Raw genomic sequence first — 21127 nt, 5'->3', positions numbered from 1 at the left:
ACTTATTACACTGTATTGCGCTTTGACTTTGGTGCATGCCAGTTAGCAGCTAGATAGTGAGCCAAAAAAACACTGATACATGCTAATTATCACAAACACATAAATAAAACGATAATAAAATGTTACTTACTGAAAAACTGGAGCACTGGTGTCTTGATCTGTCTGTTGGTACAATTATCTGCACAGCACGTCATATCACTTGTCTGATATGTGTACAAAAAAATCTCCGACAGGCTGCGGCCAGCTGGATCCGACATGTCAAACACAGCAAAGAGGTCAAGTTGAGTGGCCTACGGTGAGGCCTGGGTGACAACCTGTCAGTCAAAATGGCCACGGCTTAATTATGCAGAACTTTATGCCTTAATAACATTTAAACGGGATCATTATAAAAAAATATTCAGCCCTCGTACAGTTGTCATTAATGACGAAATAAGCCATAGGGACCGAAACCGGTTTTTGCACCAGGCTGGAAACATGTTTATTTGAGCTGTATAGTTGGGCATTTTAACATGGGAGTCTATGGGGATTTGCTGTGTTTGTCAGCCAAGTGGCCAGATGATGCACTGCAGTTGTTGGCACTTCTGCATTGGCTTCACTCATCAGCCCTGAAGGTGTCTTGCTCATGTGACAAACCATCCACTATCCTCTCCATATCTGGATGATTAAGTCAGCTCATATATTATATCTCTGAAGAAACGTTAATATGATACGTGTAAAACATGCAAATGTAATTTATTTGTGGTTTCCAGAAATGTTCAATGCCAACATTTTCTTCTAGTGACCAGGCTGTTGTCCACTTCATAGGAAACCCCCCAAAAACATGTATTACTTTGGCTTAAAAGGAAATTTAGCAAACTAAAGAAAACAGTTCATATTCAATCTATTTATCATTCTGACACTGTGTTATTTTTTTCAGTGATTCTCCCAAAACCCAGCGTCTCTGTGAATCCTGTTGGTGAGGTTACTTGGGGTCAGGATGTCAGCATCACTTGTTCAATCTCAACTCAGCATTTAGGTGGGACATTCATTCTGCAGCAGACCTCAGGCTCATTCAGGAAGACTCAAACATCAAGTACCAACTCGGCTACTTTTAACATCGTCCAAGTGGACTTTGACAATGAAGGATCGTACCAGTGTCAGTATCAGACAAAGGGACCAAGTCGAGACTTCAGCTCCCCCTCAAGCGACTCTGTCAGACTCTCTGTTGCTGGTAAGGAAATTAGTGAATGAATAAAATAACACAACACAACTAAGAAGGCAGAATAGCAATACCAAGATTATTCAAACAAAAGTAAATGTTGTATTTTAACATAGCAAGACTATTTAATTAAATCACCCTGATAATCCAGGGATGATGGACACTATTTCCGCACTGTGCGGCCAGTAGAGCAGGCCCCAAGTGCGTCTTACTTCGATGGCTGAACGGCAAAACTTCAAGCTTAGTGCTCCGCTAACTTGAATGGAGATAAAATTGATTTAATCATGCTGCTCTTCTAGGCTTCCGAAATGTAATGGGATCAAATGGATTAAATCCTGATAGTGAAAGGAATCATTTTGCAGGGGTTGTGATGCTCAAATAAATTTGGCCACTGATTCACAGACATCTCTTTCACCTTGTAAGCCAATGAGAAAAAGTCTTTTTGGACCACGGGGCATCACGTGACAGACACCAGATATTGCAGTATCACAGTTTGGCCACAACGAAACCTGGCTTCAAAGCCCGGCTCACTTACTGGAGGCCTGTTTCAGAACATTAAGAAACCTGGGGTTTTGCACATGGGGATTATTTCTACATATGTTCACCTCATTATTTGAAACTTTGGCCACGTTTAATATGAACATCCTTCATTGTAACTCTCTAGAGGCCTTTAAGACATAAAATATGAAAAGCATGATAGGTCCTCTGTTAGACTGAGCGTCATATTGATAAAACACATTCAGGCTTGTCATATCTGTTGTCTGATATGTGTACAAAAAAAATCTCAGAAAGGCCACGTCCAGCTGGATCCAGCGTGTCAAGCACAGCAAAGAGGTCAAGTTGAGTGGCCTACGGTGAGGCCTGGCTGACAGCCTGTCAGTCAAAATGGCCACGGCTTAATTATGCAGAACTTTATGCCTTAATAAGTAATAACATTTAAATGGGATCATTATAAAAAAAAATATTCACCCCCCCTACAGTTGTCATTAACGACGAAATAAGCCATAGGGACCGAAACCGGTTTTTGCACCAGGCTGGAAACACGTTTATTTGAGCTGTATAGTTGGGCATTTTAACATGGGAGTCTATGGGGATTTGCTGTGTTTGTCAGCCAAGTGGCCAGATGATGCACTGCAGTTGTTGGCACTTCTGCATTGACTTCACTCATCAGCCCTGAAGGTGTCTTGCTCATGTGACAAACCATCCACTATCCTCTCCATATCTGGATGATTAAGTCAGCTCATATATTATATCTCTGAAGAAACGTTAATATGATACGTGTAAAACATGCAAATGTAATTTATTTGTGGTTTCCAGAAATGCTCAATGCCAACATTTTCTTCTAGTGACCAGGCTGTTGTCCACTTCGTAGGAAACCCCCCAAAAATATGTATTACTTTGACTTAAAAGGAAATTCAGCAAACTAAAGAAAACAGTTCATATTCAATCTATTTATCATTGTGTTATTTTTTTCAGTGATTCTCCCAAAACCCAGCGTCTCTATGAATCCTGTTGGTGAGGTTACTTGGGGGCAGGATGTCAGCATCACTTGTTCAATCTCAACTCAGCATTTAGGTGGGACATTCATTCTGCAGCAGACCTCAGGCTCATTCAGGAAGACTCAAACATCAAGTACCAACTCGGCTACTTTTAACATCGTCCAAGTGGACTTTGACAATGAAGGATCGTACCAGTGTCAGTATCAGACGACGGTTTCAAGTCGAGACTTCAGCTCCCCCTCAAGCGACTCTGTCAGACTCTCTGTTGCTGGTAAGGAAATTAGTGAATGAATAAAATAACACAACACAACTAAGAAGGCAGAATAGCAATACCAAGATTATTCAATCAAAAGTAAATGTTGTATTTTAACATAGCAAAACTATTTAATTAAATCACCTGATAATCCAGGGATGATGGACACTATTTCTGCACTGTGCGGCCAGTAGAGCAGGCCCCAAGTGCGTCTTACTTCGATGGCTGAACGGCAAAACTTCAAGCTTAGTGCTCCGCTAACTTGAATGGAGATAAAATTGATTTAATCATGCTGCTCTTCTAGGCTTCCAAAATGTAATGGGATCAAATGGATTAAATCCTGATAGTGAAAGGAATCATTTTGCAGGGGTTGTGATGCTCAAATAAATTTGGCCACTGATTCACAGACATCTCTTTCACCTTGTAAGCCAATGAGAAAAAGTCTTTTTGGACCACGGGGCATCACGTGACAGACACCAGATATTGCAGTATCACAGTTTGGCCACAACGAAACCTGGCTTCAAAGCCCGGCTCACTTACTGGAGGCCTGTTTCAGAACATTAAGAAACCTGGGGTTTTGCACATGGGGATTATTTTTGAATAAAAAATTTTTGTAAATTTTGAATAATTCCCTGTTAAACATGTGATTTTAACGCATTTTGACAAAGAATTTTGACAAAGAATGAACACTCGTCTTCTATTATTGGGTTGCCCTAACTGTTGGTTAAAGTTAAACCCGAAAGTCCCCCAATTGGGGACTTTGAGAACGACTTTGCAAACACAGTGTGAAACAATGCGCTAATCACGAAGAATACAGTGATGTTGCACATCAAATTCAACAGTAGATACTGGGCTATAAGGCTGTATAAACCCTTTTTAAATGCTCAAACACAGTTCAAACAACAACTAAATGAATAACAACAAATCAAACTCCATACAGCACCAATATGCCGACCCACTTGGTATATTTCGGGCTCTAACTCGACACCACGTTATGCAAAACACACAGCATACACCTCAAATGAAAGCAGAGACTCCGCTGTTTCCACACATATCCGCCAAAGCACGCTACACCAAAGCATCAGAGAGATAGAGGCCAAAGAAGAAGAACAACAGAGATCGTTTTGCCGTACGATAGTTGTAAAATTTCTCTTACCTTTGTTGTTTGGCTGTGAAAAGTTTATTGTGCTGGTAAAACAGGGTATGTCCCGGTAGGCTGACATGCACCCGGGGGGGAGCATAACAATGACCGCATTCAGCAGCCGGCACCTCCCCCACAACGGCGTTCTGCTGACTCTGATTGGCTTACAGTGCTGTCAATCTCGTTTTGGTCAGTATAGCGTCATTCTATTGGCTCTAACAAATCGAACTAAGTGTCAGTCACTCAAATTGACCAATCCGTTGCGGAGATACGAGCCTCCAAAGCACAGAAGAGAAAATCTGCTTCACATTTAGATGGTGTGTGTGTGTGAGTCAGTTTGCAGTGGGAAATACATGAAAAAAACGAAACGGACAGTTGTATGTGTACAAGACAAAGTAAAACGCAGCGACTCGGTATGCACAATAAATACAATTGTAATACAGAGTAGCCTGCTGACGTTGCACTTAAAAATTGTAACAAGTTATCATTCTGACTATGCCATGTAAGCTAGTGTGACAGTGAGAGTGTTGTGTGCTGCTGTGCTGTGTGTGCTGCTGTCTGTTGTGCTCCCATGCTGTGGACTTTAAGTTGGAAATGAAGTGCTTTATTAGGAAAAAAAAAAAACACAAAAAAACGGAGGCTTAAAAGATCCGGGGCAGAGCCCAAAAGATCCAGGGCTATAGCCGGGAATGCCCAGGTCTAACAACGCCCATGCCCGAAACCAACAATTTTAGAATTGTTGTTGCATGCAGGGCCCAGTATATCTTTAAATGTGACTGTATCTATGCAAATAAAGTTAGTTCAGGATTTCAATACTCAACCAGAAATATATTTCTGGCATTGGAAATATTTCAAAAATGAGCTTTGTTAATAGAGGAAATGCACTCAACTGAAGTTTGTCAGACTCAAAGGAGACACACAGTGAGCTTTGGAGAGAATCACTGAATGTTAACATACCATTTGTTTGTTACAAGAATATTCTACAGGGTGCATTTACACTGTAATATTCACCGTAAGTAATATGTAATAAGAGTAAAAAAACATCTTTGTTTAATAAAGGGTTAATAAACACTAATTTTCACTTTTTTTCTGGATATAATTTTTTTATGCAATCTTTACTGATTCATAAGAGCACAAATTTAATATTGTCTTGACACTGTTGTCTCTTTTGTCCTCAGTGCCACTGCAGCAGCCCAACATCTCCCTGACATCTCCTAACAGAGGGCTGGTCTGGAGTCCTAAAGGAGCAGAGGTCACCAGGGGTTACAGCTTCATCTTCACCTGCACCACTTCCTCCTTTTATCCTGGAGGAGTATTGTCTCTCATCTCCTCTAACTCCAACATCACTGACACCAAGCCAGCAGTCAACCACTCAGCCTCCTTTACCTTTCCTGTAGCTGAGTATGAACACCAGGGAAACTACAGCTGTGTGTATGAAGTCACACTGTCCTCAAGGAAATTCAGTTCTACACAGAAAGCACCCATTAGTGTCATCATTAAAAGTAAGTAGAATGTAGAATTTAAACTAAACGTTGTGTTTAATGAACAATAGCTGAATGATACATAGACTACTACTGCACTTACTGTATATGGCTGCATCAGCAGCACAGCCGCTAACTAACAGACAATGGGACTCCCAGTAAAGCTGAGAGTAGCAAAACCAACAGCACCTTGGTCCAGACTCCACCTCAGGAGAGATGGAGAGGGTTGGCAGGTACCAAGGGTTGACACATTTTGGTCATTTCATAAATATGTGGGATGCCAGCCCCCCCTTTTCCCAACTCAAAAGGCCTGTTGTCAGTTAATAAAGGCTGCCACTTTGGAGCTCTTGTGTGTTGCTTTCCAGCTGCTGGTAAAGTGAAAGATACCTCAGCCCAGGAACACTTTCCAGAGTGGAATATTTGTCAATGATGAGTGGAAGGCAAACTTTAAAATATCCAGTGCATCACTCCTGAGTTTAAGAGAGCTCATCCTTAAATTGAACAGGAATCAGGGGGGATGAGATCTCTAGTGGGTATTTTGACAAAGGTGACATCAGCCTGGACATTTCACCGTCACTTGCAATGAGGTAGACTGTTAATGTGCTGTTTTCAGCAAAAAGAGGCAGTGAAAATGGAATTTTGATAATCATATTGACATTGTACCACCATTCAACACTGTTTCAATGTTCATGTCAGTCACAGACATAAAAGAATATTAACATTTATTTTGAACTCAACACTTCCTGTGTCAGTGTCAAAATAAAAGCTGTCTGACAGTAGTTCTGTGGACAGAATCCCTTCATTTGTTATCGGCTCCGCTGCCGTGCCGGAGCGGAGACGCAACCAACACGCATCTGGTGGAAATAGGCCGTAAGGCTTGTTACTTTGAGATGTTTAAATGTATATAGAACAGATTGTTAATCCTATGATAAAAATGGACACAGTTTTCAGGATAAACTTTTTTTTTCTTTCCCAGTGCCTTTGTTGCCACTGGTCTCCTCAGTAGCTGCTGGGGGTCTGCTGTTGGTCCTGCTGGTCTTGATAGTGGTCTGTCTGGTCTACAAGAGAAGACAACAAACCAAGCGGCCTGGAACTCTCGTCCAAACTCAAAGTCTGTGTTCACCAGGACACACAGTGCATTACATGAAAAGACTAATTGTTTCTGATTGTTTTCCTTTTTTCTTGATACACTTTCATCACAACATTTGTGTTTGAATGCTTACAAAGACTTTATTCTGATGCTCATGACACATTTTTGTCCTGATGCTTGTGTTTCAGTGCCTCTCAGAGTCAGGAACGTTTACGGAAGTGATGAGGATGAGGATGAGGGTGAGGAGGATGACTATGAGAATGCTGATCCAATGGAAACCAAGAGGAAACTCAAAGATGGAGCGGCGAGAGTGGAGGAACAGGAGATTAATGATTATGAGGATCCAGAGAGTGATGACGATCACAATTATGAGGAAGCATGCCCCCATGAAAATTTCATAAAAGCCAAGGAGGACTGTTTCAGTGTCGAGGAGAGCACGGGAGAGGAAGAAGAAGAGGACGAAGAAGATGAAGAAGAAACCAGTGATGATGAAAACATCTATGAAAATGTAAACCAGCCCTTTGATGAACAAACTGTGTCCAGCTATGGAGAAGAAGAGGATATTTATCAAAACTTTTGAGGTGTCCAGTGGTCATCAGTGTCACAATGGTTGCCATGGAAAAAGGACTAATTTTTTGACCCTCTGCGATCAATTTCACCAAATAAATGGAATGTTGAAATCTTAAAGTGGAGATGAAACACTGAAAACTAGGTCTGAGGTTCATTGGATTTTTACCTTAGACAAGATATAGCACTGTAATCAAACTTGCATCTAGATTTGCTAACAAAAAAAAAAAAAAAAAAAGGTAGATTGCATATCATTTCTCATTATCAGGGTGCAGCCATCTTTCAACAAGCTAGTTTGTGACATCACCAGAATGGTAGTTTACGAGGAGTGCTGGGTACAACACTGTACTTCAGACTAGTTAAGTGTTGATAAAATGGAGTTAGAGAGTTTTGATGAGACACAAAGAACCACAGACAGTAATGTTTTTTAAGCCAACTAGACCAAACATAGTGGTACGACCTGTTTCCATGGAGTTGGACAACAGCAGCTAACTTGAAAATGAAGAGCAGCCTGAACTTAACTAATGTTATGTTTAATGTCAGGTCGCAGCAGCTGACAATCCACACAAAATACCAAATATGTACTCTATAACTGTTTCCATCAAGTAGTCAGTCCACAACAACAGTGTGTGAGGCTTATGGCATTAAATTCACATTATGATGTTGCAGCTAACATAGCAAACATTAGCCTAACCCAGCGGTTACACCCACAAGCCACCTTATATCATGAGCAACATCATTCTCTCCTAGAATCTAAGAATCATATGTACAATATGTCACCATCAGAGGAACTGTTAGGGCGGAGCGGCACTGAGCATGTTCTATTTTCCAGTGCTGGTGATGTCAGTTCACAGGGTCCACCTTACTTGCTGTTTTGACTTAAGAACTGAAGTTTGGGATTACTTATATGGATACACAAAATCGCTATTTAGTTTGTTTAATAAAAGGACAAGGTACAGGGTGGGGCGTCCCCCTAATATAATGGTAGGGTGGCAGTAGCACACCTAATATAATGGTAGGGTGGCAGTAGCACCCCTAATATAATGGTAGGGTGGCAGTAGCACACCTAATATAATGGTAGGGTGGCAGTAGCACCCCTAATATAATGGTAGGGTGGCAGTAGCACCCCTAATATAATGGTAGGGTGGCAGTAGCACCCCTAATATAATGGTAGGGGTGCATGTTTCAAGCAACATTTGCAGTCAGTGAAATCCCACACCAGAGATTTGTATGAAGCCAATGCATCTTCAAACTTCTGTCTCTCAACTCCTCCGCTTGCGCTTGCCATGGCTCTCTTTGTTTGTTTTTTCACAACAGTGTGAGGGAGTGAGTGGGCGGAGCCACAACAGTGATTGGACATTAAGTTGCCGGGAGGGCTTTTGTGCAGCAGGCTGACTCGGCCGTTCTCTTTATACATCCATAGACTTGGCCTGTGGATAGGCACACACACAGTGGCCTGTAAAGCATCAATGCAAAATTAACTGCAAAACCGAAAACCCACAGTCCATAAGGGCGTATTGATCCGTGCAGGGCGGATCGAACTGTTCAATATTTTATCAAGGACTGTTGCATCCCTACTGGACATATGATGAAGCTTCATTATATGTAGTCAACAGGTGCCTGGCAGTAAATAGTAGACCTGTGCCCCCCTAACGTGTTAATCCAGCAATGTGTATAAAGTTTTTAAAAAGTATGCAAAAAAATAATTTAGATGTTTTATCATACACATAATATATTAACTCCTGTGGGGCAGCCCCTCTGTACTGAGTTTGCATGTTCTCCCCGTGTGGACTCTATCAGGGTACTCCGGCTTCCTCCCACAGTCCACATGCAAGTTAGGTTAACTGGTCACTTTAAACTGGTGTAGATAGTGTGAATGGTTGTCTGCCTCTATACGTGTCAGCCCTGCGATAGTCTGGCGACTTGTCCAGGGTGTACCCCGCCTGTTGCCCAGTGTCAGCTGGGATAGGCTCCAGCCCCCCTGCTACCCCCCAACAGGATAAACAATATGGAAAATGAATGAATGATGAATGAATGTTTTTGAAGAAGTAAAGCTGTGTTTTTCATTGAACCACCCAAGTTCATCATGGTTCTTTGAAACCGCGTTTTAATGTATTTCAATTAAGTCCTGGTCACCCTGGTTGATCACATCATTCTCTTTATGTTATTTTATCTTACTGGCTAATCTACAACTTCATTTAGCTTCTTATGTTAACAAAGCAATAGGAATAAACTTTCCACTTTCTTATTGAGAGTTAGATGAAAAAATTAATACCACTCAAGATAGAGTGGTATCTATCTTTTCATCAGTCCCTATGAACAGATTGTGCATATGTATGCAGAATCTGTAGGCAATGAGACAAGATCCTGGTATCGAATTAGTTTCTGTTTTTTCTTTGTAGTCTGTTTATAGTCTGATTAGTACTAACCAATCGCATTTGAATGTCAATTAAACAGTCCACGAGGAGAGGCGAAACACATGTCAAAATGCAATCTTGGAACCCATCGGCTGTCATCTGACAGTTTAACTTTATATCAGTTTTGACCAGTGACCAGTGCATGGAAGAGGAAGTCTTGGCCTGGATATGACTATGCCTGGTCAGCCTGAAATATTGGCCCTCAACCCCAGAGGTTTTATCACCATCAGATGATAGTAGATGGGTTCTGAGGTTGTCTTCCTATCCAACTTTCAGCAAGAAAGATGATAAGTGTGTTTCTTAAAGGGAAATTTCAGTTTATTTCAACCTGTCTCCTATCGTCCTAAATTTGTTTCAAGTCACTAGTGACATAGAAATAATAGTTAGCATGTTAGCCGTTAGCCTAGATATAGCCGTAGCGTCAGACCTGTTAAAACGTAAGTGAACGGGCATCCCTTCAAGTGTAAAGTTAGTCCACTAAACAAGCTTTTTTTCCACAAAGACCGCCTCATATCATTAGGATAAATGTCAGAGAACATATAGAAAACGACATGTAAACGTGTTGTCTTACCTTACCGGTGTGGTGCCATGTTTGTTTACAATGTAGCTCTGCTTTCCAAAACGCGGCCGAAATATTGCAAGAACAAGCAGCGATCTCATAGCGTGCCTGAACAAGCAGCAACAGCTGGAAGGCGGAACCGGACAGTAGCCTGAACGGAGGAGGAGGAGGAGAGAGAGAGGCACAACAGGTAGAGGACGAGAGAGGAGGAATGGCTGCTGCAAGGCTGCGTAGCTCTGGAGATTGGTGGTGTACCTGTGAATGCTGTGCTCCAGTGCCCACAGAAGAGGAATGCCTCTGTTGCAAGGAATGGGACCGGTTGCAGCCTTATTTTCAAGGTCTGGATGTAACCGAGGACGAGACACCTCCACCTGGAGTAAGTATCCATGATGTCCAGCTGGGCTTTATCTAGAGCTGGCGAGATATATTTCGGCTGCGCTTTGGAAAGCAGAGCTAGAGGGATAAACAAACATGGCAGCACACTGTTAAAGTAAGATAACACATTTACATGTCGTTGTCTATGTTCTCTGACATTAATCCTAATGATATGAGGCGGTCTTTGTGGAAAAAAAGCTTGTTTAGTGGACTAACTTTGCACTTGAAGTATGCCCGTTCACTTACGTTTTAACAGGTCTGACGCTACGGCTGTATCTTGGCTAACGGCTAACATGCTAACTATTATTTCTATGTCACTAATCACTTGAAACAAATTTAGGACGATAGGAGACAGGTTGAAATAAACCGAAATTTCCCTTTAAAGGGGAACCCAAATTAAGAATTTCAATGTGTTATTCCCTGGGAAAGTTCAATCAGTATTTGTGAACATGAGCTACTCTCTCTTAAAGCCAGCAACCAGAGAAGGAAGTCTCACACTCATGATGTCATAGGGTATATAGTCTGGAGCTGCCCATAGACAATGAATGGGAGCCTGATTTTTTGGACCCACAAGATGTTTGTTTTCTTTTTTATACCCTAGTGAGTTTTATTCTATTTTAGTGTAAAACAGAAAAGAACATTCCCCTGGGTGCTCCCAGTGTCATCTCGAACATCTTTATCATATTCATTGTCCATGGAGAAGCTTCAGACTTTATACACTGTAACATTACAAATTTGAGTTTCAGCATTCTAGTTTTTGGATTTGAGAGAGCATTGTTCATGTTAACTTATATTTTTGGACTTTCTTTGACCATAGGAATAACATTTGAATTTTGAAAATAGGCATCATTCCACTTTATATGTGAAACTACTCCTCAGTTTTATTTGCTTCATTTGTATACATACCTTTGAAAAAAAAAAAGTATTAATGTTTCAAAGGTAAAATGTAAATTCAAGTATTTTATGTTGAATGTATCTTATAATATATGTATATTTTATTCAAATAAATTTCTTAGTTGTTTTTTTTTTTTGTAAGTATTCTTGTCTTCTTTTTGCACATGCATGTATAACTCAGATATGACCATGGCGAGTTTTAAGATGGGTGGTCTCATACAACCATAAATAATGCCTGGACTGGGCCTGGTGGTGCAATAATAACTCAGTAATTTAGAGCTGAGGAATCGGCAGCTATCTTGAATCTCCCTTTCTATTTCTGTCCCTGGCATCCCCTGGTTCAGTGACACACTTATCTATTTTTGTTGTAGCCCTCTAGATGACTAAAATATTACTATCTCTCTTCTTTTCCAGTCTCATGATGTCTTAATCTATCCAATGCCAGTAATCAAATACAACTAAAGAGCCTAAAAATGACCCCAGCTAAATCAACACATTTGTGACCCTGTCAACAAAATATAACACGCTCAGCAACAGTGGTGTTAAATGTTTTGAGATTGTACAAAATTACATTAATTCATCAACACTAATACTGTTGGAGAGGATTACAAAAACATATCAGAGTAATAGATATTGTTTTGACTATTTTGTCCCAGCACACAGTGAGAAGCAGTAGTGAGAAATGCCACAGTGTAGCAGCTGTTTTCAGCCAATCACATGCGAGTGGGTTCACTGTTTGAGCCAATAATACGAAGGCAGTTTTACAGTATAACGCCAAAAGACAGCCACAAATAGATATGACACAGGCTCCTTGTAATGTCAGCATGCCTGCTTCACACACAAACACACACACACACACACATGTGTAGACAGACTCTGGTAAATGTTAACGCTCTGAGCTCATCCCTGGAAGAAGCAGTGATGAAGCCCTGTAACCTCAGACAAGGAGGTTTTGTTCACACTGCTGGTCGACACGCTCAGGTCTGAACAGCTGCTGAAGTCTGATTCATATAGTCAATGAAAAGATGTGAGTGGGCACGAATTCACAGAAACTTAGGCAAGGACATACAGAGATGAGATGACATTTTACAGGGTTATGTGCCAACTACTTCTAGGCAAGGTGCAGTCACTTCCTGAAGTCTTGTCATCACTGTGAGGTTGCCAGGAACATTGAGACTCTTGAAAGCTGAATAATGATTAAATTACTTGAAATCACATGGTATTTTAACCATAGACCATATATGGACCAATATGGACGACATTACATTTCCCCAAAAACAAAGCCAATTGCTTGATTACCCCCTGGTTATTGATGTATCAAGAGATTGGATACAGCATTGGCAGGGAGACCCTGTTATTCCTATTAATGTTGTGCTGTGGCACACAAAGCCTAAAAAGTTCTATTTCTGTGGGATTACCCGGATGATCGAAACTGCTTCTGTATCATTGAGCCCATAAAGCAAGCGCAGTAGCGACTTTTGCCTGCCAAGCTTGCAACTTCTGGTTTAGCTCTTTGCTAACTTGAATGAGCATAAAATAATTTAATCTTGCAGCTCTGCTAGACTTTTCAAATGTTATCAGATTGCATGGCTTAAATCTTAATTGTGAAATGAGTCATTTTATGGGGGTTGTAGAGCTAAAAATGTATTCACTGATTTACAGACATCTCTTTCCCATTGTGAGTCAATGAGAGAAAGTCTTTTTGGGCCCAATAGCATCAAATGAGGGACTATGGAGTTGTAATTACACTATCTGACCGCTACAAAAACTAGCTTTAACTCGGCACACTTCCTGGGGGCCTGCCTCTGGTGGCTGGCTGTAGTATAGGTCAATACAATAGAGACTGCTACTGCTCAGATTCTGGCCCTAAATAATGGCAGTATCCTGGATATTTTGGCTTTATTTTTATACAGTGGAGACACATTGTCTATCTTAATATGCAGTCTTTGGTTTTAACACATAAGTTTTTGTACAGATTTAACAAATAAGATATAGCATAATGCATATCTTATTAACTGTGAACATAGCTAGGCTTGCTGTTTCCCCATTTCCAGTCTTTTTGCTAAGCTAAGCTAACCGTCTGCTAGTTGTAGCTACATATGTAGCTTACAGACATGAAAGTGGTATCAATCTTTCTATCTAACTCTCAGCATGAAAGACAATGAGTGCATTTCCCCCAAATTTAACACAGTTTAGTCTGTACCTTTTGATGGAAGGTGTGAGTCAAAATTGCAGCACATTTTTTCATTCATAATTTGATCATACATTCAATATTCATGCATATATATAGGATTTAGATGATGAGGCTGCAGATTGATACAACTACCAAATATGTAGGAGAACAATGGTGGCTGACACAAAAACATGAATGGCCCTGTCTAGAGCCAGTTTTTGATTTGTCCATTCTGGTAGCAAAAACACAAGGATTCTTTGTTTGAGGTAATTATATACTAATGAAAAAGTATGAATATTACAATCCATTTCAGCCAATACATGTGCTATACACACACACACACACACACACACACACACACACACACACACACACACACACACATATATGTATATATATGTATATGTATTATGATTAAAATGATTGGCCTAACTTTGTTGGCCACTATTCAGTGTTATTCAAGATCTGATGTTCATTAGGATGTATTTGTCCTTTTCTTTTTTCTTTAATCAAGTCAAAACTTGACATTAAATGGTCACTTTTAACAAAGATTCTGTGTGAGATTATAATTTAACATTTTTTAAAGTCATTTTACACACCATCTCTTCTTTTTACCATCATCCAACATATTCTCATATTGCTACATGAAGGTAATGAGCTAATGTTTATTTTTCACATGCTTGAGAAATCTGTATCTGCATCATAAGTTAAACTCAGATTTAGTATTGCAGTATGAACATGGCCACATGCACAAAAACACAAACAGGATATGACCATGAGCTGTCTTTAGCCTTTTGATGAGTTGCAGGGCATTCCTGACCTTGCAGACACACGCTAACAAACAGCAGTGATCTCATGGAGTGTAAATAGCCCAGTGGGAGTGACGGGGCAGAGCAGCTGAAGTATATAAAGGAGAGAAGTCCCGTGTAATGTTCCAAACTCCAAAAGACTCACAAGTAGATTAACCTCTGGAAGCTGTCAGTTCTTACTCTTCACCAGAGCCTCAAGAAATCAAGTCTGAGAGAGAAAATCTTCTACCAAGAAACGAAGAGGCTACAATACGCAGCACTCGCAGGTGTCTTATAAACAAAGTCAATTTTTGTCAAGAACTGTCCTCCGACACTGACATGATGTCCCACCACGCCTTGGCCAGCCTGTTCGGCGATGACCCTTTCTTCAGCCAGGCGCGGCTGCTGTGGCCGCTGCGTCACGAGGCTCTCTCTTCACTGCAGCAAGATTTCTTCAACCAGAGAGCTAAACTGGCTGACAGTCTTCTGAGGGAGCTCCACATTGGGCCTCAACTGCTCCAACTTAGCCAGCTGCCCCTCATACCCTCCACTTTCGCAAGGTATGTACAGTAAATGTGTAACTCAGTGGTGGTTACATCTGATTGGCTTTGTTGTAGCAGCATTTTCAAACCTATAGTTGAATTGCAATGGTCAGAATCAGTGGATAAATTGTAAAGTTTTCCCCATGGTTCTGTGTCTTCGAGCAAGTCAAACTGTAACACTACAAGGCTTGTGAGAACAGACACTCAGCTCTTTAGTTGTTGGAAGGGTGAATGTATCTGTGGGGGAAGCAAAAAAGTAAACTCAGAAAGAATGTCCTGAAGGTCTGCCCAAAGAAGGCAATGTACTTTGCTGCTGGTCCAGATCTGACCTCAATTCATTCTTCAGCTATAATACATTTGTGAGCAGACCCAGACTACTCACTACTGTTTAAGGTCTTGGTATGGTCGTTTTGCTCCACATGTGAGTACAATTGCTGTGCTTAGATCTGCTTAAACTTATCATACAAGGGGGGGGAGAGGAACCAGTCTGATTCAACTAAGTTAAAAAACAAAGGTTAGACAATGCCCCTCTGTGGAGTCACAGAACTGATTCTGATCATAGACTGTGTAAAATAATAGCCAGTCTCAAGTGGCCATTTGAGGAGCTGCCGCTTTTGACAATTCTTTTAACTCCGGAGGTTGCCACTTGATTCTGATCCAGATTCTGATTCTCTTTCAGGGTGAGTGATGGTAAAGAGCAGCAGAGAGAGACTACTAGCACAGAGCTGCACAAGGCGGCTCAGCAGGTCTCAGAAAACAACGGTGACCTCCTGGTAACCCTAGATGCTCGGGGTTACGCTCCCAATGACATCACAGTCAAACTGGAGGGGCGGAGCCTGGCAGTGGTGGCCATGAAGCAGGCCGGAGCAGAAGAAAGCCAGTCGTGCGCCTCCTCCTCCTCCCGCGCCGCCTTCTGCTCCTCGGCCTCGTCTCAGATGGGATTCTGTCAGAAGATTGACCTGCCAGCTCACCTGGATCTGTCTGGTCTCTCCTGTTCCCTGATGGATGATGGACAGCTGCGTATCCACGCCCCTGTCGCCAAGCAGCCAGCCAGTGAGGAGCAAGAGGTGCCCATTCGGTTCAAGACATCGCTGGAATTTCCCATTACAAAGGACAAGACAGAAGAGGAACACAAAGACTAATGCGCAGCAGACTCACACTCCACACAAACACACACGCTGAATGAAAACATATGTTTAAAATGTTTTTATGCCCACACACATACAAACTTCCACTTGACTGTCTTTAATGAGTAAAGTTTACCATTACAAAATGAAGAGAATATTTATTTTATAATTATTTGCAATTTGTATAAACTGTTGAAATAAAATAAAGTGCCACATTTTCAAAAAAAAAAAATCTTCTATTATTTCAGGGTTTCTATTATAGATCATTACTATTATGGACTTTTGTGACCACCAGATGGTGCCAGCAAACAATTTATACAAAAATAAGACATCCCATGTGTAGGTGAAGTTTAGTTTTTTGTTTTTGAACAGCAGCATTTCTTTCAAGACAGTGGACAGTTTACAGAACATGTTGTTAACAGTTTTAGGAGAGACATTTTGCTTCAATAAGAAATAGTCCTGTTGAAAACTGATAACAGTATTCTCTGGGAATTATCCACTGTAACAGCAACACTGATTTTTGAAAAACAACCTGCCTTTCATTCAAATATTCACGAAAACATTTTTTGCTCAGAGCAACATGAATTCCAATGACCTCCATTGCATTGCAGAAATCTCAGAGGCAGATATCTTAAAACCTGGGTATATAAAAACAAAGCTATCTGCATTTCAAGGTACCACTTTTCCTAAGTTAGAATATATGTTTGTTATTTTTGTGATTTTGTATGGTAGAATATATTGGGTTTTTTATGTCTTATTATTTATTGTATTTTTTGTCACTGCCTCTTGCTGTTGCAGTAATGACAAAACTTGGGAAGATGGAAGTAATCACAAGCACTGATGGCCAACATGACTCGACAGACAAGGAAACAGTGCCATCTACAGAAATTCAATGTTTATCACAACTCCATAACCTAATGCTAATATAAGGCCCAGGACATTTTACACTACATATCAAAAAATACTAGTCACTGGACCAGGAAGGCCAACTAAGCATCAGCTTTAGCCATAGCCACTGCTGTGACCTCAGGGAGAATGGGTGCACACACTGATGTTGCTGGCTGTACAGAGAGGGTCCTGGCTGTGGCCCACAGGAAAGTGGGGCTAAACGCCCAGCCCTGCCCCGAATGTCCAGTACCACCCACTATACCATTTTAGGATCCCACGTCACTCGAACCCGGGCCGCTGCGGCAACAGCCTTGTACATGGGGCACCTGCTCTACCACTAAGCCACCGACACCCCAAAATAAATGTATTTTTTATCTGATTATAAAGGAGGACGTGATTCTCACTCATGGACGGCATGGATAAGGGAAGGTAAAAGTCAACATTATGTTTGTAAGTGTTAATTTTCACTGCTACAGTTATCTAAAAGCCTCATTATTTCATTTCAATCATTTCAATCAGGAGAGACTTGTTCTGAGAGAAAACAGTGGGCTTTTGATGAACTCGTACTGTGCTCTGGATAAGGTGACCGGAGGTGAATGGGGTGGAGGAGGGCATGTTGTGACTGACTTATCAGTGTCATATCTGTTTGTCGTGGATGCTTGCTCTGGCAGAGAGGTGTGCTCTCTCGACCTTAGGCTTTCCACGTAGGCCTAAGAAAAGCAAAGAGGCCCCAGAACACAGCTATACCACCAATATAATACTACAAATGGAAATAAGGTTTTCTTTGACTAAACTGGTCCTGACTGAGCTGCCATCATTGTATCAGACTCCATGTACTTTGCCTGTCCATTAGGTCGGTAGGTAGGTTTACAGTCTAATAGTAGCTTACTAATAATGCTTACAATCACCTTTTTTCTCTATATTTATGTTCTTTGTTACACCAAAGAACATAAATATAAACATTAACGTGCTACATAAATGTCTGTTAGGCAGCAGAATTTATTTTCCCCACATGGGTCCTGATGATGCAGAATGCAAACACCAAATCACCAGTCTGTCAGTCAGAAGAACTTCATGTTTCCCCCCACTATGTTCCATTTAAAGGTCAGAGTGAACAGGAACCAAACCAGAAGTAAAATGCAGCAATAAATGCAACAATGCATCATCTTTTTCCCTCCACTCCGGCCCAAATGAACAGAGCTACAGGTTTGAAAGCACCCTAAATATTTTGATTTGATTCAGAATTTTTAAACCCCTTCTTTCTTTAGTTTTAATAATCTGTCTGTATTCCTCTCACTGTCTCTGTCTGACCTCAGATATTTTGTTAATTGTCCACCCAGACTGAAATGTCTTCACAGGCTCTACAGGGGTTTGTCAAGTGTAGGTGTTTGTGATTTTGACTGTGCATGTATCTGTGTTATGTGTATGAGTGTTTGCATGTGCGTAAGTTCTTGCATCGCTACAGTCGTAAGGACCAAATGTGCAGTGACGTCCTCAGAGTCACTGTCCTTTGCTGGCAAATGACTACATATGAAAATGTGTAGGCTATGTGTGTATGTTTGTGTGTGTGTGCGTGTGTGCAGGTGTGGAGAAAAGCGGGTGAGACTTGCAGATGACAATCCCTCGCTATCCCCGTGATGATTCAGGTTCCACACACCCTTTAGCACAAATACACACACACTTTGGAGGAAACGACTGCGTATTTTCCATGGCGACAGTTATGAGGTCATAATGATGATGGATTTTTGAGCCCTGCGAGGGGGTAAACTTTGTTTCTCCTGGAGACAGAGTTCCTCAGAGGAGGACGCTGTTTGCACTGGCAGCCACTTTAATCTAAACATAAAGAACTCTCATCTCAATAACCAGATTTGAGCCCATGTGTACTCCAGTCTGAGTGTTCCTTTGGTTTAATTCCCACCAAATGAAAAACCCTGTGCTTACAGTGCTGTAAGCAGCAAAATGTGTCAAATGTGTAGGAAAAAAAGAGGCTTGTAAGCTGTGCAGTTTTCACTACAAATGATGGAAGATATCACAAGATTTGCTCATTTTATTACTATCATTATCATCTAAGTGACATCTATAGTGGGCAGCAATAGTAGGACAAAGTCATTTGGCTTTGCGTTAGTATTCCTATCTGAAATCTTTTTATTTTTTGAGAATAGTTGCTATGAATGTTAAACTCTCTTGACTGATGAAAATGTTGTAAATTCCTAATGACAGCTTAATAAATGCCACCCAATCATGAGTAGGTGTAATGTTCAAGGGATAGCATAAGCCATGCCCCAAAATTGATGTATAATTTGAGGGAGGAAGGAAGAATGCTATAGAGTTTGAGATCTTGCTGTTGGCAAATTGACAAAAGATTATTGTCAGTAGTGATGTTAGGCTGGAAAATTAAATCACTACAGTTATCAACAGTGTCACCACAGAGCTGTACCATGACAGAATTAAAGGAGCGGACTATTTGTACATTACCTGTAATGCTAACAGGTCAGGGCTACTTGTTTTTGAGAGAAATTTATTTTATCTCTCTCCTCCAGCCATGAACCTGGAGAGAATTATCTGTCTGAAGCTAATCTCACAAACTACTGGACTAATAAGCCTAATATTATGTGTGCACATTTCAGGCTGTTCTCATAAACCGTTTGTACATTTTTTCTATGAAAAGTAATGTCTCTTTGCACATATCTCACGTGATCAAGAGCTAGTAATTCTGGCATAACCCTCGCATTTTGGAAGGCTGTGATCACATGATGAATGTGCTGACAGGGGTAAACAAGAAAGCAGTCCCAAGCAGTCTTGTGAAGAGGCAAGTTGGGTGCCACGGTGCTTGTGGCTCGCTACGTGGTCGGAGAGATGCTGCTGTTGTCTACGGTGGAGTCTAAATAGATGGAGTAGGACTTGCTGACAGACATATTTCAGACTCAGGACTTGCATTATGCCTGGTACACGCTACACACTGGTACTCACCACTTATCCCCAGTCATCTTTCACGGCGTGTGTGATGTCATCGGGTTATTCTTGTCCTGTTTTGACAGGACAAGTTTTGACAAATGTTTCAGAATAAAAGCTTATTTAGAAAATGGATGGATTCTCTAACTTTACTTAACTTTACGTAACTTTACTTATTTAAAACTAACCTCCGTAAGTACCCAACGTTACGTCAAGCATGTAACTTCATACTAATATGTGGGATATCATATGAATTGCTGTGTGTGAATTTCACAGATTATCATACAAACTGATCTATGAGTTTAGTTGGACTGGATGTTCAATGACCTCTTGTAGTTGTGGTGATTCACTTTTGTTGAAAAACCTGTTGTATTGACTGTTATATACCGTCACTGACTGATGACTCCTCACTCTTTATAAGCAGTTTTCTGTTAATTGGCTCGGCTTAAAACAACACACCTTACTGTCTGTTGCAAGCTACATTTTGGCCTTTGTCATGGCTCAAAATCTGGCATCCATAGAAAAGTTTGGACTTACTTTTAACCAGAGAATCAGCACATCAATTACATACCCAATATGTTATGATACCAGGAGAGAAAATTCCACCAGGTGCAGCTGCGACGGGTTTTGTTCCATCCACCTCACGGTGTCATACCTCTCCAGGAGTGCAGAGCGTTTTGCCTGCCTAATTTTCTAGACTTGCAGATTTTGTTGATTCGCTCATTTTCTTTTAACATTTGTGCTTTTACTTACTACTAGATCTGCACTCTACTGACTGCACTTCTCTAATACTTGTGTATGTAGCCATTATGTGCATATTAAAAACCTTTTTTTACCTCATTACTGATGAGATCCCCTGGCATCATTTCAGCTGACGAAAACTGCAGTGATTGTCTATGAATAACACCTTGTTTTCATTTACGTATGTGTACGGAGATGGGTCAGCTGGGCGTCCATTCATACGTATTGGAATCTCTGTGATATCCGATGTGCCTGCAAAACTCTTCCCCTCCATAATATTTCGATTCAGAATTTGCCTTGAGCACATTGAACAAACTGAACTTTTGCGGTGGGTTTTGGAGAGACTGTATGGCAGTGTGCTAGCTTTGAATGTATATCTAGTTTGAACACACTGTGAATCTGAGTAACACTTTTCTGCTAAAATATGGTTATCAGGGTTGCC

General features: G+C 40.9%; 2 protein-coding genes across 5 annotated transcripts in view; both read left to right on the top strand.

Moving 5' to 3' along the window:
* The window catches only part of LOC125879397 (scavenger receptor cysteine-rich type 1 protein M130-like), an 83382-nt gene extending 75159 nt beyond the window's left edge, over positions 1 to 8223 (top strand). For all 4 annotated transcript variants that reach the window (XM_049561252.1, XM_049561254.1, XM_049561255.1 and 1 more), the window contains 5 exons: positions 917 to 1210; positions 2675 to 2968; positions 5270 to 5593; positions 6549 to 6683; positions 6851 to 8223. In XM_049561252.1, coding sequence (XP_049417209.1) covers positions 917 to 1210; positions 2675 to 2968; positions 5270 to 5593; positions 6549 to 6683; positions 6851 to 7242 — 1439 coding nt within the window. In that variant the 3' untranslated portion in view covers positions 7243 to 8223. The remainder of the gene's footprint in view (positions 1 to 916; positions 1211 to 2674; positions 2969 to 5269; positions 5594 to 6548; positions 6684 to 6850) is intronic.
* A 6349-nt stretch (positions 8224 to 14572) lies between these two features.
* On the top strand, positions 14573 to 16336 carry hspb9 (heat shock protein, alpha-crystallin-related, 9). Its single transcript, XM_049561264.1, has 2 exons — positions 14573 to 14995; positions 15657 to 16336. Exons 1-2 carry the CDS (start codon positions 14775 to 14777, stop codon positions 16117 to 16119), a joined length of 684 nt encoding a protein of 227 aa, XP_049417221.1. The 5' UTR covers positions 14573 to 14774; the 3' UTR covers positions 16120 to 16336.
* The last annotated feature ends 4791 nt before the right edge of the window (positions 16337 to 21127 follow it).

This window comes from Epinephelus fuscoguttatus, linkage group LG19 (genome assembly GCF_011397635.1).
Source record: "Epinephelus fuscoguttatus linkage group LG19, E.fuscoguttatus.final_Chr_v1".
Lineage (NCBI taxonomy): Eukaryota > Metazoa > Chordata > Actinopteri > Perciformes > Serranidae > Epinephelus > Epinephelus fuscoguttatus.
This window is presented reverse-complemented; position numbering and strand designations above follow the sequence as displayed.